This window comes from Scyliorhinus torazame, chromosome 16, assembly GCF_047496885.1.
Source record: "Scyliorhinus torazame isolate Kashiwa2021f chromosome 16, sScyTor2.1, whole genome shotgun sequence".
Classification (NCBI taxonomy): Eukaryota; Metazoa; Chordata; class Chondrichthyes; order Carcharhiniformes; family Scyliorhinidae; genus Scyliorhinus; species Scyliorhinus torazame.
The window spans coordinates 131,861,157-131,886,628 of NC_092722.1; the positions used below are offsets into that span (position 1 = coordinate 131,861,157).

General features: G+C 50.4%; 1 protein-coding gene across 7 annotated transcripts in view; it reads left to right on the forward strand.

Moving 5' to 3' along the window:
• The window catches only part of ide (insulin-degrading enzyme), a 233,845-nt gene that overhangs the window by 49,921 nt on the left and 158,452 nt on the right, over positions 1-25,472 (forward strand). For all 7 annotated transcript variants that reach the window (XM_072479084.1, XM_072479086.1, XM_072479085.1 and 4 more), the window contains exons 6-7: positions 9,058-9,170; positions 24,842-25,004. In XM_072479084.1, coding sequence (XP_072335185.1) covers positions 9,058-9,170; positions 24,842-25,004 — 276 coding nt within the window. The remainder of the gene's footprint in view (positions 1-9,057; positions 9,171-24,841; positions 25,005-25,472) is intronic.

Below are 25,472 nucleotides of genomic sequence, written 5' to 3' on the forward strand. Positions count from 1 at the left end.
CTACTGACGAGGACCTTTAACGAGGCAAAGGAAAGGGGACAACTGCCCCCGACTATGTCAGAAGCAACGATATCGCTTCTTTTAAAGAAGGAAAAAGGATCCGCTACAATGCGGGTCCTACAGACCAATCTCCCTCCTCAATGTAGATGCCAAGGTCTTGGCCAAGGTAATGGCAATGAGAATAGAGGAATGTGTCCCGGGGGTGGTTCATGAGGACCAAACTGGGTTTGTGAAGGGGAGACAGCTGAACACGAACATACGGAGGTTGTTAGGGGTAATGATGATGGCCCCACCAGAGGGTGAAACGGAGATAGTAGTGGCGATGGATGCCGAGAAAGCATTTGATAGAGTGGAGTGGGATTATCTGTGGGAGGGTGTTGAGGAGATTTGGGTTCGGAGAGGGGTATGTTAGATGGGTGCAGCTGTTGTATAGGGCCCCAGTGGCGAGTGTGGTCACGAATGGACGGGGATCGGCATATTTTCGGCTCCATAGAGGGACAAGGCAGGGATGTCCTCTGTCCCCATTACTGTTTGCACTGGCGATTGAGCCCCTGGCGATAGCGCTGAGAGGTTCCAAGGGATGGAGGGGAATACTTAGGGGAGGAGAAGAACACCGGGTATCTTTATATGCGGATGATCTGCTACTATATGTGGCGGATCCAGCGGAGGGGATGCCAGAAATAATGCGGATACTTGGGGAGTTTGGGGATTTTCCAGGGTATAAATTGAACATGGGGAAGAGTGAGCTGTTTGTGCTGCATCCAGGGGAGCAGAGTAGAGAAATAGAAGACCTACCGTTGAGGAAGGTAACAAGAGACTTTCGTTACCTGGGGATCCAGATAGCTAAGAATTGGGGCACATTGGCACAGGCTAAATTTGACGCGGTTGGTGGAACAGATGGAGGAAGATTTCAAGAGATGGGATGTGGTAGCATTGTCAATGGCAGGGAGGGTGCAGGCGGTTAAGATGGTGGTCCTCCCGAGATTCCTCTTTGTGTTTCAGTGTCTCCCGGTGGTGATCACGAAGGCTTTCTTCAAAAGGATAGAAAAGAGTATCATGGGTTTTGTTTGGGCCGGGAAGACTCCGAGAGTGAGGAAGGGATTCTTACAGCGTAGTAGGGATAGGGGGGGGCTGGCACTACCGAGCCTAAGTGAGTATTATTGGGCCGCTAATATTTCAATGGTGAGTAAGTGGATGGGAGAGGAGGAAGGAGCGGCGTGGAAGAGATTAGAGAGGGCGTCCTGTAGGGGGACCAGCCTGCAGGCTATGGTGACAGCCCCATTGCCGTTCTCACCAAGGAACTATACCACGAGTCCGGTGGTGGTAGCTACACTGAAGATTTGGGGACAGTGGAGACGACATAGGGGAAAGACCGGAGCACTGGGGGGGTCCCCGATAAGAAACAACCATAGGTTTGCCCCGGGGGGAATGGATGGGGGATATGGAATGTGGCAAAGAGCAGGTATAACGCAATTGAAAGATCTATTTGTGGATGGGAAGTTTGCGAGTCTGGGAGCGCTGACCGAGAAATATGGGTTGCCCCAAGGGAATGCATTCAGGTACATGCAATTGAGGGCTTTTGCGAGGCAACAGGTGAGGGAATTCCCGCAGCTCCCGACACAAGAGGTGCAGGACAGAGTCATCTCAAAGAAATGGGTGGGGGATGGTAAGGTGTCGGATATATATAGGGAAATGAGAGATGAAGGGGAGACTATGATGGACGAACTAAAAGGGAAATGGGAAGAAGAGCTAGGGGAGGAGATTGAGGGAGGGGATGTGGGCAGATGCCCTAAACAGGGTAAACTCGTCGTCCTCGTGCGCCAGGCTAAGCCTGATTCAGTTTAAGGTATTACACAGGGCGCATATGACTGGAGCACGGCTCAGTAATTTTTTGGGGTGGAGGATAGGTGTGCGAGGTGCTCGAGAAGCCCAGCGAATCATACCCATATGTTTTGGTCATGCCCGGCACTACAGGGGGTTTTGGATGGGGGTGACAAAGGTGCTTTCGAAAGTAGTATGAGTCCGGGTCGAACCAAGCTGGGGGTTTGCTATATTTGGGGTTGCACAAGAGCCGGGAGTGCAGGAGGCGAAAGAGGCCGATGTTTTGGCCTTTGCGTCCCTAGTAGCCCGGCGCAGAATATTGCTAATGTGGAAAGAAGCCAAGCCCCCCGGGGGTGGAGACCTGGATAAATGATATGGCGTGGGTTTATAAAGTTAGAGCGGATTAAGTTCGTCCTAAGGGGGGTCGGCTCAAGGGTTTACTAGGCGGTGGCAACCGTTCGTCGAATATCTTGCGGAAAGATAGATAGGGGAGAACAAAGAAGGCAGCAGCAGCGGCCCAGGACTTGGGGGGGCGGGGGGAGAGAGGGATGGGGGGGGCGGGGGGGGGGGGAGAGAGAGGGATGGGGGGGGGCGGGGGGGGGGGGAGAGAGGGATGGGGGGGGCGGGGGGGGGGGGGAGAGAGGGGGGGGCTGGGGGGGGGGGGAGAGAGGGATGGGGGGGGCGGGGGGGGGGGGGGAGGAGAGGGATGGGGGGGGGCGGGGGGGGGGGGGAGAGAGGGGGGGGCTGGGGGGGGGGGAGAGAGGGGGGGGCTGGGGGGGGGGGGGGGAGAGAGGGGGGGGCTGGGGGGGGGGGGAGAGAGGGGGGGGCTGGGGGGGGGCGGGAGAGAGGGGGGGGGGGGGGAGAGAGGGGGGGGGGAGAGAGGGGGGGGGGGAGAGAGGGGGGGGGAGAGAGGGGGGGCGGGGGGGAGAGAGGGGGGGGCGGGGGGGGGAGAGGGGGGGGGGAGAGGGGGGGGAGAGAGGGGGGGCGGGGGGGGGAGAGAGGGGGGGGGGGAGAGAGGGGGGGGCGGGGGGGGGGGAGAGAGAGGGGGGGGAGAGAGGGGGGCGGGGGGGGGGGAGAGAGGGGGGGGGGAGAGAGGGGGGGCGGGGGGGGGAGAGAGGGGGGGGCGGGGGGGAGAGAGGCGGGGGGGAGAGAGGGGGGGGGCGGGGGGGGGAGAGAGGGGGGGGCGGGGGGGGGAGAGAGGGGGGGGGCGGGGGGGGGAGAGAGGGGGGGGCGGGGGGGAGAGAGGGGGGGGCGGGGGGGGGGGAGAGAGGGATGGGGGGGGAGAGAGGGATGGGGGGGGAGAGAGGGATGGGGGGGGAGAGAGGGATGGGGGGGCGGGGGGGGGAGAGAGGGATGGGGGGGGCGGGGGGGGGGGAGAGAGGGATGGGGGGGGCGGGGGGGGGGGAGAGGGATGGGGGGGCGGGGGGGGAGAGAGGGATGGGGGGGGGCGGGGGGGGGGAGAGAGGGATGGGGGGGGGGGGAGAGAGGGATGGGGGGGGCGGGGGGGGGGAGAGAGGGATGGGGGGGGGGGGCGGGGGGGGGGGGGGAGAGAGGGATGGGGGGGGGGGGAGAGAGGGATGGGGGGGCGGGGGGGGGGGAGAGAGGGATGGGGGGGGCGGGGGGGGGGGGGAGAGAGGGGATCGGGGGGGGGGAGAGAGGGATCGGGGGGGGGAGAGAGGGCTCGGGGGGGGGGGGGAGAGAGGGATCGGGGGGGGGGGGAGAGAGAGGGATCGGGGGGGGGGCGGGGGGGGGGGAGAGAGGGATGGGGGGGGGGGGAGAGAGGGATGGGGGGGGGCGGGGGAGAGGGATGGGGGGGGCGGGGGGGGGAAGAGAGGGATGGGGGGGGGAGAGAGGGATGGGGGGGGGAGAGAGGGATGGGGGGGGGGAGGGAGAGAGGGATGGGGGGGGGGAGAGGGATGGGGGGGGGGAGGGAGAGGGATGGGGGGGGGGAGGGAGAGGGATGGGGGGGGGAGAGGGATGGGGGGGGGGAGAGAGATGGGGGGGGGGGAGAGAGGGATGGGGGGGGGGAGAGAGGGATGGGGGGGGGGGGGAGAGAGGGATGGGGGGGGGGGAGAGGGTGGGGGGGGGGGAGAGAGGGATGGGGGGGGGGGGAAGAGGGATATGGGGGAGGGGGAGGGATGGGGGGGGGGAAGAGGGATATGGGGGAGGGGGGGAGAGGGATGGGGGGGGGGGAGGAGAGGGATGGGGGGGGGTGGTGGGTGGCCTGAGACAAGGCAGTTGCCAATTAGGGCTAGTTTTTATTTTTTGTTATTTAATATTTATTTATTTGTTGTTGTTTTTGTTTAAATTTAAAAAGGTCATTATTATCTGTATTGTTACAATGTTGTGTAAAGGATGCACAATGTACTGTGTTGGTTGACCAAAAATTTTCAATAAAATATTATTTAAAAAAAAAAAAAAGATTTCCCCCCCCCCCCCTCATCCTTCTAAACTCCAACGAGTACAGACTGGAGTCCTCAACTGCTTCTCATAGGGAGAGTTCTTCATTTTAGGCATCACTCTTGTGAAGCTCCTCTGGACCTGTTACAAGGCCAACAAATCCTTCCTTTTTAAACATTTCTTGAAAATAAATTTCCAATTAAGGGGCAATTTAGCATGAGCAATCCACCCACCCCACCCTGCACATCTTTGGGTTGTGGGAGTGAGACCTACACAGACACAGGGAGATGTGCAAATTCCACACTGACAAGATACATCCTTTCGTCGATATGGGGCCCCAAGACTGCTCACAATAGTCCAAATAGGGTTTGACCAGAATCTTATACAGCCTCAGAAGTACATCCCTGCTCATGTATTCTAGCCCTTTTCAATATGAATGCTAACATTGCATTTGCCTTCCCAGCTGCCGACGGAAACTTAAGAGAATCTTGAACAAGGACCCCTAAGTTCCTTTGTGCTTCTGATTTCCTAAGCCTTTTCCCATTAGAAAATAACCTATGCCTCCATTCGTCTTACCAAAGTGCACAACCTCACACTTTTGCACAATTGTGTTCAATCTGCCACTTCTTTGTTCACTCTCCTAGCCTGTTCTTATGCAGCCCCCTGCCTCCTCAATACTACCTGTTCCTCTGCATGTCTCTTAAAATCAGGAGCACCAACCACCGAGCAGGATCCTTACTGGGGGAAATTATCTTCATAACACTGTAATGGAAAGGGTAATGGAAACGCCAAGATAAAGGGGAAGTTAGCAAGGGAAGGTGATTTAACCCCACAGGCATGGCCTTCGACTTGGCAAAGTTAATCATTTATAACCAGAAAAGGCACTAAAACTACATCCACCATTCAAATAATGGAAGGGATCGAAACACCAAGATTCAACACAAACAGCAGCAAATCATCCGCGTAAAGAGTAATCGTTTGTTTCATTCCACATTCTAGATCATCAATGGGGCTGACTAACGGCTTCTGCCAAAAGCTCAATGGCCAAGGGGGACAAGAGGGAAGTCCTGCCTAGACCCCCTGAAGCCCAAAGTTTGACTACCTTAAACTGTTCATGAGCACTGCTGTTACAGGTCTATTATACAATAATTGAATCCACTTGATATAATCCTTGCAACGTGTAAACCAGATAATTTCACTCAACTCGGTCAAAAGCTTTCTCTGCATCTAAGAAAATAACCAGCCCAACAGTGCACGCTTTTGAAAACCCTGTATCACGTCCAGCAACCTACTAATGTTATTGCCCTTCCCCCTAAACCTAGTCTGAGTTTCCCGTACGATTGTCAGCAAGATGTCCAATCTTTTGGCCAGAACCTTGGATAACAATTTCAAGTAGACATTCAGAAGAGATACTGACCTGGAGACACACTGCTCCAGATCCATGCCAGACTTCAGAATCAAGAGATGTTAGCCTCAAGTAGAGAGGCGGCAAAGTCCCTGACTCAAAAGAGTGACAATACATACCCACCAATGGGTCTAACAACAAATCTTTAAACTCCTCATAAAATGCACACCCAAAGCCATCCAGTCTCGGCACTTTACCCGACTGAAGCCCTCATGCAAAAATTCCAACAAAATGGTCCAAGATGACTATACTACTGATAGAGCATGAGGACACTAGCTGTAGTGTCCTTAGCACAAAATAATAAATTTTAATATGGTATTGATGTGGGACTGAAAAGAAAATCCATACCCAGTGTAGATTCCTCCAAATGTCCACATATTCAATCTTCTCACGGGTCGAGGATGTGCAGGATTGGTCACGCTAAATTGCCCCATAATAATAATAATCACTTATTGTCGCAAGTAGGATTCAATGAAGTTACTGTGAAAATTGGAGAAAATGAATTTGGCACTGTAAATTTAAAACATTCATGTTGGGCGGCACGGTGGTGCAGTGGTTAGCACTGCCGCCTCACAGCGCCGATACCTGGTTCGATCCTGGCCCCAGGTCACTGTCCGTGTGGAGTTTGCACACTCTCCCCATGTCTGTATGGGTCTCACCCCCACAAAACAAAGATGTGCAAGGTGGGTGGATTGGTCAAGTTAAATTGCCCCCTAATTGAAGGGGAAAAAAATTTAATTGGGTAATTGAAGTAATTAATCCTTTCAAATACAGAACCACAAAATTAACCTTACTTAAAGCTATGCCTAAATTTATAATGCCTACCAATAGCTCTTGCTTGACATTAGTTATTGGAGAATTTAGGTAATTCTCCGTTGATGCAATCAGCCAAGTTACAAGATAACTTTTCATTTCTGTCAGATGCTTTGGTTATCTAAGTTGGATGAGCTCTCCTTTTATCATTTAGACTGTTACATAATATGTCATCCCATATGTGCAAAGAAGAAAGCAAACTATCTGGAGTTGAGGAATCTGCGAAGAAAGATAAATAATTTGTTTTCCTATTTAATTACCGAGGTTCTTGCTTCATTCTAGGTTGTGGGTCAGATCAAAGATCACATCTCTGTTAGTATATTTTAAAGTTATTTAGTCTTGTAATACATTTTTAACATTGGTGATCTAAAAGTGGATAAAATTTGATTAAAGTAGTACTCGAAGTAGGTGGTGGTATTGTCACTGGGCTAGTATTCCAGAGACCCAGAGTAATTCTCTTGAGGTCCCAGGTTTGAATCCCACCATGGCAGATGATGATTTGAATTCAATGAAAATCTGGAATTAAAACTCTGATGATGACCATGAAGCCATTGCTGATTGTTGCAAAACCCACCTGGTTCACTAATGTCCTTCAGGAAAGGAAATCTGCCATCCTTCGGTCAGGCCTACATGTGACTCCAGATGCGGTTGACTCTTAACTGCTCCTGCTGAAATGGCCTAGCATGGCCATGCAGTTCAAGGGCACTTCGGAATGGCAACAAATGCTCACCCAGCCAGTGACGCCCACAACTCCAGAACGAATATTGTTAAAACACGAACTGTTGAATATGTGTGGTTCTGCATCAGGGAGTGAGTATAGATTTGAGATCTTTGTACTGCTGATTGACAGCAGGCAATGATGTTTGTTTAAATCTCTACTATATTATCTTTCACATATATTGTTTACTGACATTAAGAATTTTGAATAAGTTTGCTATTGGGTAAGGGCAAAATGAGAGAATTATACTCATCAGCAAGGCTTGGAGAGGAGCCCTTTACAGGGTAAACTCTACATCCTCATGTGCCTGATTGAGCCTAATTCAATTCAAGGTGCTACATGGATCGTATTTGACCAAAGCCAGGATGAGAGTTTTTTTTTCTTCCAAATATCGAGATTAGATGTGACCACCGTTCCCTTGCCCCAGCTGACCATACACATGTATGTTTTGGTCTTGCCCCTGACTTGCCAATGTCTGGGCTTCCTCTTTTTAGCCCTTTGTCATGGTTACTCCGTTTGGAATTACTCCCTTGTCTGCTGGTAGCCATATTTTGGGTTTCCCTCACCCCCACAACCCGAAGATGTGCAGGGTGGGTGAACTGGCCATGCTAAACTGCCCCTGAATTGGGGGGAAAAAAGAATTGGGTACTCTTTAAGTTTAAAAAACAAAACAAAATTGGGGTTTCAGATTCACTAGCAGTTGACTCTGGGGTAGAGATGGACGTTGTCCCTTTGCCTCACTGATACCCTGGAGGTGGATACCGCTTGGCTGGAGGTCTCTGTTCCGCCTAGTACTTGTGGCTGATTTGGGAATTTAATGTTCCCCTTTCACATAGAGAAAATTTAATTCACCATCCGAGGTTTAGTAGAGATCTTCTACCTGAGATGGCAACCGTTTATTTCCTTTTTTAAAGATTTAGACACCATCAGCTGTTGGGGAACCCCAAGTTTCAAAAAAAAGTTTTTCTTTTTGTGGTACTTGCATTCTTGAGTTTCTGTTGATTTTGTTTGTTATTATGTAAAACTTAAATAAACATATTTTCTAAAAAAAAGTTTGCTATTGGGCAAGTTGATTCTAGCCCTTTTTGTAATGCAAGTAAATAGTATTTACTGTCTACTGTAGGTTGGAGCCAGGTAGAAATAACATAGTTAACCATTGAAAAAAAACTAATAATGTAATTTGAAGTGAAAAGTAAGTTTGAAAAGTGTACCTTTTTTGTTCAAAGAACACTCCCTTACATTAAAATAATACTCAGGAGATTTTACTTTGATACATGTGTAACATTTCAGTGATACATGGCAACTTGATCAGGCCATTTCCCTGCCTGGTTGCCTTAATTTTGTTACCAAGAGGGCACTGTATTAATTGCATTAATAGCAAATATTGAAGAAATGATTCCGAAGTTTGACTTTACTGTGAGCGAATTTATTCTTTGCACAGCTAAGTAGAGTGGCAATCTTCTTCTGGTTCTCCACACCCCACTATTGCAGCTGTCTCTTGACCCAAAGCCCATTACCTGTCTTTTAGCAAGGCTTAAGGAAGTTGTCAAAGGATACACTTGGTAAGACATTGACACAGTGATCAATTAATTCCACACCAATTAATGAGAACCATGACTTCAGACCAACTGGACTCACGAGATACTGAGAAATATAATGACCATTGGAAGTAGGTTTATAGGTTTAAAAACCTATTTAAAAAAAAAAAAACTTCTCCCTCCAGTGGATTTATAGTTTCTGCTAAGAATAGATAACCTTCAAAATGGAGAGTTAAATCTAAGCAGTGTGGCTGCGGCTGACCTGGATTTTGACAGGAGTTGTCACATGATAGGACTTGGAGCTTCATGTTAGCAGTGTAAATGTGATTTATTTGTATTTCAATGGTCTATATTGGTTCCAGAATCCTTGGATGAGCTGACTGACATGGCGGTAAAGCTGTTCGCTGAGGTGGAGAACAAACTTTTACCTGTCCCTGAATATACTGAGCATCCTTTCCAGGAAGAGCACCTTAAGGTAGTTGTATGACTTTGGTTGTTTTCCCTCTCTCTCTCCCTCCTTCTTCTCAATCTGCGAGCTTCGGAGTTATGGACAGACAAGGGCATTTTTCAGTTTGCTTCACAGGATTTTGAAACCTTGTTAATAGACTGAAGCTTGAGGTTTGTTGAGTAGAATTTTTAATACAGTTTGAAAAATAAGCAGAAATTGGCTCTAACATTTTTGGTGGGGAACAGCGAAGTCACAAGGAAAAAGGTTAGTTTGTTAGTGTGACAGTTTTAACAGAAAATGTGATGGTGAAGCTTTGCCAGTACTCACAATTAGGAATCTAATATAAATTATTATTCAGGAGCTTAGATGGAGAAAAGTCCAATATTTAAGAATAGATGTAAGACTACTGATAGTCTCAAAAACCTGCAATGTATGTGTCAAAGAATTTGAACACATGGCTGCACACTTCGTGCCTAATAGAGAAGTAAAATACCGCTGTTTGCGAAATTACCTACTTCAAAATCAGGTCCCTAGCTTGGAAAGTTTTTGATTATGGATTCATTTCATACACTTTCCAGCAAGACTACTACTCCGAAATGGTGTCCTGGTACAGTCCTGTAGCTGTCTATATCTAAGTGATATGCAACAAAATTCTGAAAACATATTCTGCATAAGATTTGCCATTCCTGCATTGCAATTATATGGTTGTCAAATTTCATTTTTATAAAAATTTAAGCATAGAAAACAATACTTCCATTATATGTTTTATCATATTACTCATTTGGTGTGAGATTTCCTCTCATTGGTATGTTTACACTTTAACAAATTTAATGGAGCGGAGAATGGGGGACCTGTTCCTGGAAGGGAGCTTTCCGAGCATGGTGAGAGAGAACGACTTTAGATACTTGCAGGTGCGAAATTTTGCACACAGACTGGTGCTGTCCTTCCCACGTCTCCTGCCGAAGGGGAGGCAGGACAGGGTAGTTTCTAGGGGAGAGGTGGGAGAGAGGGTAGAGTCTCGGACGTCTACAAGGAGCTCATGGGAGCTGAGGATACACAGACAGAGGACCTGAAGCTTAAGTGGGAAGAGGAGCTCGAGAGGGTGGGGGGGGCGGGGGGAAAGAGAGATGGAGGACGGTTTCTGGGCAGAAGCCCTGAGCAGAGTAAACACGACCGCAACATGCGCCAGGCTCAGCCTGATCCAGTTTACGGTCGTGCACCGGGCCCACGTGACGGTGGCTCAGATGAGCAAATTCTTCGGGCTGGAGGACAAGTGTGCTAGATGTGCCGGAGGGCCGGCTAACCATGTACACATGTTCTGGACATGCCCTAAACTCAGGGGGTATTGGCAGGGATTTGCAGAGGTCCTGTCCTGAGTATTTAAAACTGGGGTGGTAATGAGCCCTGAGGTGGCAATCTTTGGGGTTTTGGAGGACCCGGGAGTCCAGGAAGAGAGAGAGGCCGCCGTTCTGGCCTTGCTTCCCTGGTAGCCCGGCGACGAATACTGTTAGCATGGAGGGACTCAAAGCCCCCGAGGGCTGAGATATGGCTATCGGACATGGCGAGCTTTCTTGACCTAGAGAAAGTCAAGTTCGCCTTGAGAGGTTCGCTACTAGGGTTTGCCCAAAGGTGGCAGCCATTTATTGACTTCCTCACAGAGGAGTAAGCGTCAGCAGTGGGGGAGGTGGTTTAGGGTGAAGTAGAGTAGAGTAGGGGGATATTGAGGCAGGTCCTGGCGTGAACAGAGCCGTGGTTTGCACTAGGCTAGGGTTGAGTAGGGGGATATTGAGGCAGGTCTTGGCATGAACAGAGCTGTGGTTTGCACTGTTTAATTTGTGTCTTGACTTTTAAAAAAAACTTTAAAAAAATATATTTATTAACATTTTTAACACTTTTTCACCCTTATAAACAACCCCCCCCCCCGAACAAATAGAAAGAAGAAGCACATAGCAAGACATAAACATGGTAAAACGATATGTTACAGAACTTTGTACATTTGATTCCTCCCGTACATGTCAGTTTTCCAGATCCTTCATGTATTTCTTGCCCCCCCCCCCCCCCCCCCCAAACCGGGTTGCTGTTGCTGCTGATCGACCTTCATCTAACGCTCCGTGAGATAATCTAGGAACGGTTGCCACCACCTGTAGAACCCCTGCGCAGACCCTCTCAAGGCAAACTTTATCCTCTCTAACTTGATAAACCCTGCCATATCATTTATCCAGGCCTCCACGCTGGGGGGGCTTTGCCTCCTTCCGCATTAGCAAGATCCTTCGCCGGGCTACTAGGGACGCAAAGGCCAGAATGCCGGCCTCTTGCGCCTCCTGCACTCCCGGCTCGTCCACTACTCCAAATATTGCTAGCCCCCAGCTTGGCTTGACCCGGACTTTCACCACCTTCGATATTGTTCCTGCCACTCCCCTCCAGTGCCAGGCATGACCAAAACATATGCACATGGTTTGCCGGGCTTCCTGAGCACCTCCCACATCTGTCCTCCACCCCCAAAGAACCTACTCAGCCTCGCCCCCGTCATGTGCGCTCTATGAACCACCTTAAACTGTATCAGACTAAGCCTGGCACACGACGAAGAGGAATTAACCCTACTTAGGGCATCAGCCCATAGCCCCTCCTCCTCAATCTCCTGCCCCAGCTCCTCCTGCCATTTACCCTTCAGCTCCTCTACCAATGCCTCCCCCTCTTCTTTCATCTCCTGGTATATCGCCGACACCTTGCCCTCTCCGACCCATACACCCAAGATCACCCTGTCTTGAATTTCCTGTGCCGGGAGCAACGGGAATTCCCTCACCGGTCACCTCAAAAAAGCCCTCACCTGCATGTGTCTGAAAGCATTTCCCGGGGGTAGCCCAAACTTCTCCTCCAGTGCCCTTAGGCTCGCAAACATCCCATCAATGAACAGGTCCCCCATTCTTCTAATCCCTGCTCGATGCCAGCTCTGAAACACCCCGTCCATCCTCCCTGGGACAAACCGATGGTTACCCCTGATCGGGGACCACACCGAGACTCCCATTGCACCCCAGTGCCGTCTCCACTGGCCCCAGATCTTTAGCGTTGCCGCCACCGCCGGATCCGTGGTGTACCTTGTCGGCGTGAGCGGCAGCGGTGCCATCACCTGCGCCCTCAGGCTAGTTTCCTTGCAGGACGCCGTCTCTAACCTCTTCCATGCCGCCCCCTCTCCCTCCATCACCCACTTACGGATCATCGCCACATTGGCTGCCCAGTAGTAGCCACCCAGATTCGGCAACGCCAACCCCCCTCTGTCCCTACTGCGCTCCAGAAACCCTCTCCTTACTCTTGGGGTATTATTCGCCCACACAAAATCCATCATACTCCTGCCTACCCTCTTAAAAAAGGCCTTGGTGATTACAATTGTAAGGCACTGGAACACAAAAAGAAACCTCGGGAGGACCACCATTTTGACCGACTGCAATCTACCCGCTAGCGAGAGCGGCAACATGTCCCATCGTTTGAAGTCCTCCTCCATCTGCTCCACCAGCCTCGTCAGATTCAGTTTATGTAGGGCCCCCTAACTCCTAGCTATTTAGATCCCCAGGTACCGAAAGCTCCTTTCCGCCCTCCTCAGCGGTAAATCGTCTATCCCCCTTTCCTGGTCTCCTGCCTGTACCACAAAAAGCTCGCTCTTCCCTACATTACGCTTATAGCCCGAAAAATCCCCAAACTCCCTTAGAGTCTGCATGACCTCCACCATCCCCTCCACTGGATCCGCCACATACAGCAACAGGTCGTCTGCATAAAGCGACACTCGATGCACCTCTCCGCCTCGGATCACCCCCCTCCATTTCTTAGACTCCCTTAATGACATGGCCAAGGGTTCAATTGCTAATGCAAACAACAGGGGGCACCCCTGCCTCGTCCCACGGTACAGCCGAAAATACTCCGACCTCCGCCGATTCGTCACCACACTTGCCACCGGGGCTCTGTAAAGGAGCTTAACCCAACTAATAAACCTTCCTCCGAACCCAAACCTACTCAGCACTTCCCAGAGGTACTCCCACTCTACTCGGTCAAAGGCCTTCTCCGCATCCATAGCTGCCACTATCTCCGCCTCTCCCTCCACCGATGGCATCATTATCACGTTTAGGAGCCGCCACACATTGGTGTTTAGCTACCTACCCTTTACAAATCCCGTCTGGTCCTCGTGGATCACCCCCGGGACACAGTCCTCGATCCTCGTAGCCAGCACTTTTGCCAGCAACTTAGCATCCACGTTGAGGAGCGGGATCGGCCTGTACGACCCACATTGCAGTGGGTCCTTGTCCCGCTTCAGGATCAAAGAGATCGTCGCCTCCGACATTGTCGGGGGCAGGGTCCCTCCCTCCCTTGCCTCATTAAAAGTCCTCACTAGCAGCGGGGCCAACAGGTCGACGTACTTCCCAGAGAACTCAACCGGGAACCCGTCCGGTCCCGGGGCCTTCCCTGCCTGCATACTCCCCAGACCTTTGCTCAGCTCCTCCAACCCAATTGGTGCCCCCAAACCAGCAACTTCCTGCTCCTCCACCCTCGGGAACGTCAGTTGGTCCAAGAATCGTCTCATCCCCTCTTCCCCCGCTGGGGGCTGGGATCTGTACAGCTCCTCATAGAAGGCCTTGAATGCCTCATTTACTTTTGTCGCACTCCGCACCGTGGCTCCCCTTCCATCCTTGACTCCACCTATTTCCCTCGCTGCCATCCTCTTACGGAGCTGGTGTATCTCTATCTCCCATTCTCTTTCTTTTTCCTCTCTATCTCTTTTGTATTCAAGCTGCTTTAATTCTTTCTCAAGTTCAATTTGTTTAATTTGTAACTGAATTTTTACCATTTCCAATGAGTCAAACTGTATCTCAGGCAACTTTAAATGCTTAGCCACTGCCATAATTACTTCATCTTTTCCCATTTTGTCAGGTAATGTTAACTGCAATGTTTTTGCCAAATCTAACCGTCTGCTTTTAATCTCTGTCCATAAGGTACTGCGTGTGGCCGTTTCCACCCCCAAGAACTTCAGAGCCTCTGAAAAAGCCATTGGCCACAACACACTCCCTACTTAAATGAGAATACCACACATGAAAAGCAACCACAATATGCTCACCCCTCACTGTCGTTACGTTCACTAAGCCAATCCAATAGATAGACTTTTATCGCGGACGAGCCCCCAATTTGTTATGGGCCAGGGTTTAGAGAACCCCAAAGTGTATCATGGAGTTCACCTGACCCACAACTTTTAATAGATTGTGGTATGGGGAGCACACGGCCCACTCTACAGGTGTAGTACAGCAGAAATGGAGGATACAACACGAAAGTGATTCTCAACAACTTCCTAAACAACAAAAGAAACACCTTCAACAGAAGCACATTAGGTTTACATTCACTACTGAGACCATTTATAATTCTGAATTCACCAAATGATCAAGAGATCAACAGTACACCTGCTCTGTCTGGCTTCAGCTCCAACACTGAAAACAAAACAAAAACACTCCCTGCAGCAAATAGCCTAAAGCGAAAGTAAAAAGCTGACACGGTAGGATAGTGGTTAGCACAATTGCTTTACAGCTCCAGGGTCCCAGGTTTGATTCCCGGCGTGGTCACTGTCTGTGTGGAGTCTGCACGTTCTCCCCGTGTGTGCGTGGGTTTCCTCCGGGTGCTCCGGTTTCCTCCCACAGTCCAGTGTTGGTTGAATGTGGTTACTGGGTTATGTGGATAGGGTGGTGTGGGCTTGGGTAGGGTGCTCTTTCCAAGAGCCGGTGCAGACTCGATGGGCCGAATGGCCTCCTTCTGCACTGTAAATTCTATGAAATCTCAAATGAAATGAAAAAGGCTTCTACCTCCTCGTCAAACCATGGCAATGCTTGGACATATTTAAATAGATCCTCACCAAGCCTTTGACTTTGACGCTCTTTCTCACTATCCTCATCATTATCAACCAACTGTACGTTTCCCTTTACGTCTGCCAATTTTAACTGACGCGTGTCATGTTTCATGGCCATTTTCTGAAGTTCAATCTCTCTCTTTATCTTTTTCCCTGATCTGTATCTCCCTTTCTCTTTGTGCTGCTTGGGCTATTCTTACTCTTCTCCTTTCCTCTCTCTCTTTCGTATTCAAGATGCTTTAATTCTTTCTCATGTTCCATTTGTTTAATTTGTAACTGAATTTTTGCCATTTCCAATGAGTCAAACTGTATCTGAGGCAACTTTAAATGCTTCGCCACCGCCATAATTACCTCATCTTTTCACATTGTCAGGTAATGTTAACTGCAATGTTTTTGCCAAATCTAACAATCTGCTTTTAGTCTCTGTCCGTAAGGTACTGCGTGTGACCGTCTCCATCCCATAAAACTTCAGTCTCTGAAAGAGCCATTGTCCACAACACACTCCCTACTTAAACTAAAATACCACACCTGAAAAGCAACCACAATCTGCTCACCCCTCACCGTCTTTAAGTTCACTCAGCCAATCCAATAGATAGACTTTTATCCCCCTCGAGCCCCCAGTTTGTTATGGGCCAGGGTTTAGAGAACCCCAAAGTGTATCATGGAGTTCACCTGACATACAACCTTTAATAGATTGTGGTATGGGGAGCACACGGCCCATTCTACAGGTGTGGTACAGCAGAAATGGAAAAGTATTTTTAAAAACAAAACAATGTTTACTCTATGAACTCAAGGTACCCTTTTTAAAACATACAGTGGACATCTTAGCAACCATCAATTCAAATACAACCCCCAAAGAATACAACACTAAGTAATCCCTTAATAACTTCCCAAACTTTATCCAGAAGACAAAAGAAACACCTTTTAACAGAAGCACATTAGGTTTACATTCACTACTGAAAACATTTATATTTCCGAATTCACCAAATGATCAAGAGATAGTCTTTTAGGGCAGAGAGATCAACAGTACACCTGCTCTGGCCAGCACGGTAGCATTGTGGATAGCACAATTGCTTCACAGCTCCAGGATCCCAGGTTCGATTCCGGCTTGGGTCACTGTCTGTGCGGAGTCTGCACATCCTCCCCGTGTGTGCGTGAGTTTCCTCCGGGTGCTCCGGTTTCCTCCCACAGTCCAAAGATGTGCAGGTTAGGTGGATTGGCCATGCTAAATTGCCCTGAGTGTCCAAAATTGCCCTTGGTGTTGGGTGGGGTTACTGGGTTATGGGGATAGGGTGGAGGTGTTGACCTTGGGTAGGGTGCTCTTTCCAAGAGCTGGTGCAGACTTGATGGGCCGAATGGCCTCCTTCTGCACTAACTTCTATGATGACTTCAGCTCCAACGCTGAAAAACACAACCAAAAAAACAGACACACCCAAGCTGTTCTCAAAATGAAACTAAAAAACAAAGTCCGAGCTCCGCTCCACCCACACTGACATCACTGCAGTAACATGAGCAGCCAAACATTTCTTAAAGCGACATTCTCCCGTCAGGGTCCCTCCCGCACCGCTCACAGACATACCTCACCCCCTCAAAGAACTGGCCCATCCTTGCCCTCGTGAGGTGCTCCCTATACTCGACCTTCAGCTGAATCAGCCCCAATCCCGCATGAGGTTGAGGTGTTCACCTTTCATAGCCCCTTAGACCTCCCCCCAACTCCTCTTCCCACTTGGCCTTAATCCCTTCCATGGACGCCCTGACCTCCTCCAGAATCTTCCCATAAATTGCCGATACCACCCCGTTCTCCAATCCCCCTGCCGTCAGTACCTCTTCAACAACAAGGGGGCCGTTGCTATCGGGAAGCTCGGAACTTCCTTCCTTGCAAAGTCTCGGAGCTGCAGGTACCTAAGGCCTTCTCCTTGCCCCAGTCTGTTCTTCTCCCCCCAATTCTTCCAACTTCTCCCCCCAATTCTTCCAACTTCTCAAAACGTCCCCCAGGAACAGATCTTTTATTACCTTGATCTCCTCCCATCTCCGAAATCTCCCGTATAACTTCCCCAGTTCAAACCTATGATTTCCCCCTAATCGGCACCCTCCTTGACCCAGCCCCCAACTTAAAGCGCTGCCTCCAAATCATCGCGTTGCGACCACCACCACTGGTCTCCCAGAGTACTTGCCCGCCGCCAATCGAAGCAGTGCCATTGCCAGCGCTCTCAACCCTGAAGCTCTCTTCCCCTCACCTGGACCCGACTTTCCAATGATCCAGGAAGGTTGTTCCACCGTGCCAAGTTGGCTTTCACCCTCCCCACCAAGCTAGGGAAATTGTACGTATGGAGCCCCTCCCCCAGTCCTGCGCCACCTGCACCCCCAGATACCTGAAGTGGGTTGCCTAACTGCGAAATGGCAACATGCCCACTTCTGGCTGGGACCCCTTAAAATACTCGCTCTTCTCTAAATTTAATTTATGCCCCAAAAACATCCCGAGTCTTTGTCGAAGTCCCATTATGTTCCCCACTGACTCACTCGGCTCTGAAATATACAACACTCTATCATCCCCTATCCCCTTCCACAGTCCCAAACTCTGAGAAGCGATGACCAATGGCTCTTTCGCGAATGCAAATAGCAGGGGGGGATATCTGACACCCCCTGCCTGGTACCCAGTCCAGCGCAAAGTAGCCCGAGCATATATTATTTGTGCGAACACTCGCCATCAGTTCCCTACACAATAGCCATACCCACACTGTAAACCTCGGCCCAATCCCAAATCTCTCTAGGACCGCCATCAAATACCCCACTCTATCCGGTCAAACGCCTTTTCTCCATCTCCTTTCCCTCGCCTGGGGTCACGATCATGTTTAATAACCTTCTGGACGTTCGAGAATAGCTGCCTTCCTTTCACAAACAATGTCTGGTCTTCACATATCACCATCGGGAGGCAATCGTTCCAATCTAGCCGCCAGTACCTTCGCTGGTACCTTGGCGCCTACGTTCAGTAACAATATGGGACTTTATGACCCACACTCCGTCGGGTTCTTGTCCTTCTTTAACAACTGGGAGATCGAGGCATGTCCCCCAGAGTTTGTGGTAACACCCCCTTCCCTATCGCCTCCTCAAAGGTCCCCACCGTCAGCAGTGCCAACTTGTGGGCAACACGGTAGCACAGTTGGTAGCACTGCACTGTTGCTTCACAGCTCCAGGGTCCCAGGTTCGATTCCCAGCTTGGGTCACTGTCTGTGTGGAGTCTGTACGTGTCTGTGTGGAGTCTGCACGATCTCCCAGTGTCTACGTGGGTTTACTCCGAGTGCTCCGGTTTCCTCCCACAAGTCCCGAAAGATGGGCTCACTACCGGTTTCAAGGCCTCCCATACCACGGCCTGCAATACTTATCCTGTACAGTTAAATCCTACGCATTCTTTGATTACTTTTCCGATCTTATCACAAAAGCGTCAGGCCTACCACTTTTCTGTCATAGACCACCTTCTTCCTCTTCCCCACTTGCTCAAAACTTATTGCATTGTGCTCCGTTCTGGTGGAATGTCATAGATATGAAATGGCAGCTGTTTCTCTCTGCAGATACTGCCTGGCCCACTGAGTATTTCCAGCATTTTCTGTTTCCACTTCAGATTCCTAATATCTGCAGTGTCCCTGTTAGAAGTACGAAGTCGGAGCTTCCGGGTGCGGCGATGACCAGCTAAGTCGCACGTTTCGGCAGCTCCCGGTGGAACGGACTTTTGGGCTCTTAATAAGAGCCCCAACGGCAATTTTAACGGCTAAAAGTACTGTGCGGTAAACCAGAAGGGAATCCCTCCTGGATACGGATGAAAAAAGGAGAGGAAAGTGGCCGGATTGCGGTGGATCCTCTAGAGCAGCGGCAAGGAAGGCAAGCAAAAACCAAGACAGCATCGGAAGGTGGCAGTTTAATATGGGGCCCTGAACAACACGAGTTTTTGAAGCGCTGCGTGGAAGAGCTTAAAAAGGAGATGAAGAAGGAGCTGTTGGCCCCGATATTACAGGCAATTGAAGGGCTAAAAGATGAGCAAAAGACCCAGGAGCGGGAGCTTCAGGTCGTGAAGGCAAAGGTTGCCGAGAATGAGGACAATATACAGGGCCTGGTGGTGAAGACGGAGATGCACGAGGCACAACACAAAGGGTGTGTGGAAAGGCTGGAGGTGCTGGAGAATAATGCGAGGAGGAATAACTTAAGGATTCTTGGTCTTCCTGAAGGTGCGGAGGGAGCGGACGTCGGGGCATATGTGAGCATGATGCTGCACTCGTTAATGGGAGCGGAGGCCCCGGTGGGTTCGCTGGAGGTGGAGGGAGCATACCGAGTGATGGCGCGAGGACCGAGAGCAGGAGAAATTTCTAGAGCCATAGTGGTGAGATTCCTCCGTTTTAAGGATAGAGAGATGGTCCTTAGATGGGCAAAGAAAACTCGGAGCAGTAAGTGGGAGAACGCGGTGATCCGCGGTTATCAAGATTGGAGTGCGGAGGTGGCGAGAAGGAGGGCGAGCTTTAATCGGGCCAAGGCGGTGCTTCACAAAAAGAAGATAAAATTCGGAATGCTGCAACCGGCAAGACTGTGGGTCACATATCAAGGGAGGCACCACTACTTTGAGACGGCGGATGAGGCGTGGACTTTTATTGTAGAAGAAAAATTGGAATGAGCGGGTTAATCAAAAAGAACGTTTGAAACAAAGTGGTGGGGCGAGTATGGGGGGCGAAGAGGGGGGTAAAAAGGGGGGAAAGAGGAGTTTTATGTTATTAATCCTGCGATGTGGTAACTTTTCTCTCTTCCACAGGTGGCGGTGGGGGGAGGAAAGGAGGTGGAGGAGATGGGGCGTTGGCCATTGGGGGCGGGGCCAGGGGGGGAAGCGCGGGCTTGGTTCCCGCGCTATGATAATCATGGCGGGAATAGGGAAGCAGGAAGGAGGGGGCGTCGCACTGTGCGATCCGAGGTCATGGGGGGAAGCCGAGGTCGGCCAGAGTTTGCTGACTTCTGGGAGCAACATGGGGGGTGTAACTACGCGAGTGGGTGATCTAGCGGGGGGTGAGGGGGGGGGGTGGAGTTATTGGGTTGCTGTTGCTGGGGAGAGGGGGGAGCTGGCATGGGGTGGGGTGGGCGGGGGGGGCACCGCCTGGGGGGGGGACACAGCTGCGTGGGAACCGGGTGAGGAGCTGGAAAAAGGGGATGGTTAATCGACGAGGGGGGGGCGGGTAAAAAGCCTCCCAACCCGGCTGATCACGTGGAATGTGAGAGGGCTGAACGGGCCGATAAAGAGGGCACGGGTACTGGCACACCTTAAGAAACTTAAGGCAGACGTGGTTATGTTACAGGAGACGCACTTGAAACTGATAGACCAGGTTAGACTACAGAAAGGATGGGTGGGGCAGGTGTTTCATTCGGGGCTAGACGCGAAAAACAGGGGGGTGGCTATACTAGTGGGGAAGCGGGTAATGTTTGAGGCAAAGACCATAGTGGCGGATAGCGGGGGCAGATACGTGATGGTGAGTGGCAAATTACAGGGGGAGACTGTGGTTTTGGTAAACGTATATGCCCCGAACTGGGGTGATGCCAATTTTATGAGGCGTATGCTAGGACGCATCCCGGACCTAGAGGTGGGAAAGTTGGTAATGGGGGGAGATTTCAATACGGTGCTGGAACCAGGGCTGGACAGGTCGAGGTCCAGGACTGGAAGGAGGTCGGCAGCAGCTAAGGTGCTTAAAGATTTTATGGAGCAGATGGGAGGAGTAGACCCGTGGAGATTTAGCAGACCTAGGAGTAAGGAGTTTTCGTTTTTCTCCTATGTCCACAAAGTCTATTCGCGAATAGACTTTTTTGTTTTGGGAAGGGCGTTGATCCCGAAGGTGAGGGGAACGGAGTACACGGCTATAGCCATTTCGGATCACGCTCCACATTGGGTGGACTTGGAGATAGGGGAGGAAACAGAAGGGCGCCCACCCTGGAGAATGGACATGGGACTAATGGCAGATGAGGGGGTGTGTCTAAGGGTGAGGGGGTGCATTGAAAAGTACTTGGAACTCAATGATAATGGGGAGGTCCAGGTGGGAGTGGTTTGGGAGGCGCTGAAGGCAGTGGTTAGAGGGGAGCTGATATCAATAAGGGCACATAAAGGAAAGCAGGAGAGTAGGGAACGGGAGCGGTTGCTGCAAGAACTTCTGAGGGTGGACAGGCAATATGCGGAGGCACCGGAGGAGGGACTGTACAGGGAAAGGCAAAGGCTACACGTAGAATTTGACTTGCTGACAACGGGTACTGCAGAGGCACAGTGGAGGAAGGCACAGGGTGTACAGTACGAATATGGGGGGAAGGCGAGCAGGTTGCTGGCCCACCAATTGCGGAAAAGGGGAGCAGCAAGGGAAATAGGGGGAGTGAGGGATGAGGAAGGAGAGATGGAGCAGGGAGCGGAGAGAGTGAATGGAGTGTTCAAGGCATTCTATAAAAGATTATACGACGCTCAACCCCCGGATGGGAGGGAGAGAATGATGGGCTTTCTGGACTGGCTGGAATTTCCTAAGGTGGAGGAGCAGGAGAGGGTGGGACTGGGAGCACAGATCGAAATAGAGGAAGTAGTGAAAGGAATTAGGAGCATGCAGGCGGGGAAGGCTCCGGGACCGGATGGATTTCCAGTTGAATTTTATAGGAAATATGTGGACTTGCTCGCCCCGCTACTGATGAGGACCTTTAATGAGGCAAAGGAAAGGGGACAGCTGCCCCCGACTATGTCTGAGGCAACGATATCGCTTCTCCTAAAGAAGGAAAAAGACCCGCTGCAATGCGGGTCCTATAGACCTATTTCCCTCCTAAATGTAGACGCTAAGATTCTGGCTAAGGTAATGGCAATGAGGATCGAGGATTGTGTCCCGGGGGTGGTCCACGAGGACCAAACTGGGTTTGTGAAGGGGAGACAGCTGAATACGAATATACGGAGGCTGCTAGGGGGAATGATGATGCCCCCACCAGAGGGGGAAGCGGAGATAGTGGTGGCGATGGATGCCGAGAAAGCATTTGATAGAGTGGAGTGGGATTATTTGTGGGAGGTGCTGAGGAGATTTGGTTTTGGAGATGAGCATGTTAGATGGGTACAGCTGTTGTATAGGGCCCCGATGGAGAGTGTGGTCACGAATGGACGGGGATCTGCATACTTTCGGCTCCATAGAGGGACAAGGCAGGGATGCCCTCTGTCCCCATTATTGTTTGCGCTGGCGATTGAGCCTCTGGCAATAGCATTGAGGGGTTCCAGGAAATGGAGGGGAGTACTCAGAGGAGGAGAAGAACACCGGGTATCTCTGTATGCGGACGATTTGCTGCTATATGTAGCGGACCCGGCGGAGGGGATGCCAGAGATAATGCGGACACTCCGGGAGTTTGGAGAATTCTCAGGATACAAACTGAACGTGGGGAAAAGTGAGTTGTTTGTGGTGCATCCAGGGGAGCAGAGCAGAGAAATAGAAGACTTACCGCTGAGGAAGGTAACAAGGGACTTTCGTTATTTGGGGATCCAGATAGCCAAGAATTGGGGCACATTGCATAGGTTAAATTTAACGCGGTTGGTGGAACAGATGGAGGAGGACTTCAAGAGATGGGACGTGGTATCCCTGTCATTGGCAGGGAGGGTGCAGGCGGTTAAAATGGTAGTCCTCCCGAGATTCCTTTTTGTGTTTCAGTGCCTCCCGGTGGTGATCACGAAGGCTTTTTTCAAAAGGATTGAAAAGAGCATCATGGGTTTTGTGTGGGCCGGGAAGACCCCGAGAGTGAGGAAGGGATTCTTACAGCGTAGTAGGGATGGGGGGGGGCTGGCACTACCGAGCCTAAGTGAGTACTACTGGGCCGCCAATATCTCAATGGTGAGTAAGTGGATGGGAGAAGAGGAGGGAGCAGCGTGGAAGAGATTGGAGAGGGCGTCCTGTAGGGGGACTAGCCTACAAGCTATGGTGACGGCCCCATTGCCGCTCTCACCGAAGAAATACACCACAAGCCCGGTGGTGGTGGCTACTTTGAAAATTTGGGGGCAGTGGAGACAGCATAGGGGAAAGACGGGAGCCTTGGTGGGGTCCCCAATAAGAAATAATCATAGGTTTGCTCCGGGGAGAATGGATGGGGGATTTGGAATATGGCAAAGAGCAGGAGCAACACAATTGAAAGATCTGTTTGTGGATGGGAAGTTTGCAAGTCTGGGAGCGGTGACCGAGAAATATGGGTTGCCCCAAGGGAATGCATTCCGGTATATGCAACTGAGGGCTTTTGCGAGGCAACAGGTGAGGGAATTCCCGCAGCTCTCGACGCAGGAGGTGCAGGACAGAGTGATCTCAAAGACATGGGTGGGGGACGGTAAGGTGTCAGATATATATAGGGAAATGAGGGACGAGGGGGAGAGTATGGTAGATGAGCTGAAAGGGAAATGGGAAGAAGAGCTGGGGGAGGAGATTGAGGAGGGGCTGTGGGCTGATGTAGGGTAAACTCATCGTCCTCGTGTGCCAGGCTAATCCTGATACAATTTAAGGTGTTACACAGGGCGCATATGACTGGAGCACGGCTCAGTAAATTTGTTGGGGTAGAAGATAGGTGTGCGAGATGCTCGAGAAGCCCAGCGAATCACACCCACATGTTCTGGTTATGTCCGGCACTACAGGGGTTTTGGGTGGGGGTGACAAAGGTGCTTTCGAAAGTAGTGGGGGTCCGGGTCGAACCAAGCTGAGGGTTGGCTATATTTGGGGTTGCAGAAGAGCCGGGAGTGCAGGAGGCGAGAGAGGCTGATGTTTTGGCCTTTGCGTCCCTAGTAGCCCGGCGCAGGATACTGTTGATGTGGAAGGAAGCCAAGCCCCCTGGGTGGAGACCTGGATAAATGACATGGCAGGGTTTATAAAGCTGGAAAGGATTAAGTTCGTCCTAAGGGGATCGGCTCAAGGGTTCACCAGGCGGTGGCAACCGTTCGTCGAATACCTCACAGAAAGATAAAGGGAGTGGAAAAGAAGAAGACAGCAGCAGCAGCCCGGGGGGGGGGGGGGGAGGGGGAGGAACCAGAAGGACTCTCAGGGTTGTTAATATATATGTATAATATGTATAGGTTGTTATAGATAATTGTATATTGGACTGTTAAATCATATTTTTGGAGAGTGTATATCTGAGACAAGGCAGTTGCCATTTAGTTTTAGTTTTCGTTTTTGTTATATATTATTTATTTTTTGTTTATAAAACAGGCCATTGTTATATGTACTGTTATATCACTGTGTAAAGGATACACAATGTACGGTGATGGTTGGCCAAAAATTTTCAATAAAATATATTTTTTTAAAAAAGAAGTACAAAGTCTTATTCCTTCAGAAATTAATTTATGTTGTAAATTTTGAGTATATATTTCCTGTCTTTGATTTAAGATATGGAGGAAAGAGGAAACATGACAGTGACACAGCCGAATAAATCCGGACACATTTAAATACTGTTAGTAATTGTGCTGGTCTTCATTGTCATCATGTTTACAATAGCTTAACTGCAAGACTGAAGTTTGTTACAGAAAGGCGTATCACCCATTTTATTGTATTTAGTGTTTGTTGCCACAGTGAAATTCAATGCAACAAAGTTAATTTGGGAGAGCAATGTGTGCGTTCTTGCAGAAATAATTATTTCAAAGCATTTAAGTAGCAACCAAACCAGCTGAAATTGTGAATTAAGACGGCAGCTATTTAATTGCATATAAAAAGTTACTCGCAGTTCAATTTTTAAAACATAAATATGTTGGCAAAATTGAAGTCTAAATTAATGTAATAAAATAATAATTAATGTAATAATGAAACCTGTTTTACAGCAACTGTATAAGGTGGTACCTATCAAGGACATCCGCAATCTTTATGTCACTTTTCCTATACCAGACCTTCAAAAATATTACAAATCAAATCCAGGCCATTACCTTGGGCATTTGATCGGCCATGAAGGGCCAGGGAGTCTTCTGTCAGAACTCAAATCAAAAGGTAATTCTGTTGGTAATACTTATGTTTTTTTTCCCCCTTCCTCCACATCCCTCACTTTTAATTTTGAAAAACATTTAACCATGGACTGGATGAGAATCCCGGCCAAGTATTGACACCGGAGTGGTGTACGCCGGTGTCAACGGGCCTCCTGACCCAGAAATTCACTGCTGTTCAGGTCGCTGGCACAACGCCGGAGAGCTGCACACTGCTCCGGCGCCAAAAGACAGCCCTGCACAGCCGGCGCGGGTCCGCGCAGGCGCATGGTTCCAGTCTCCGCACCGGCGCGGAGCAACATGTCGGGGACTTTACAGTGGGCCGCGCGGAAGGAGGTAGACCCCTCCAGATCGTGGCTGGCCACGAATTGAATGTACCCGATCGCGGGCCTGGACCCCGTGGAGGCCCCACCCCCCCACCGGAGTCAGATCCCCCTGCCCCCCCCCCCCCCACCAGGATGTCCGCAGCGGCCAC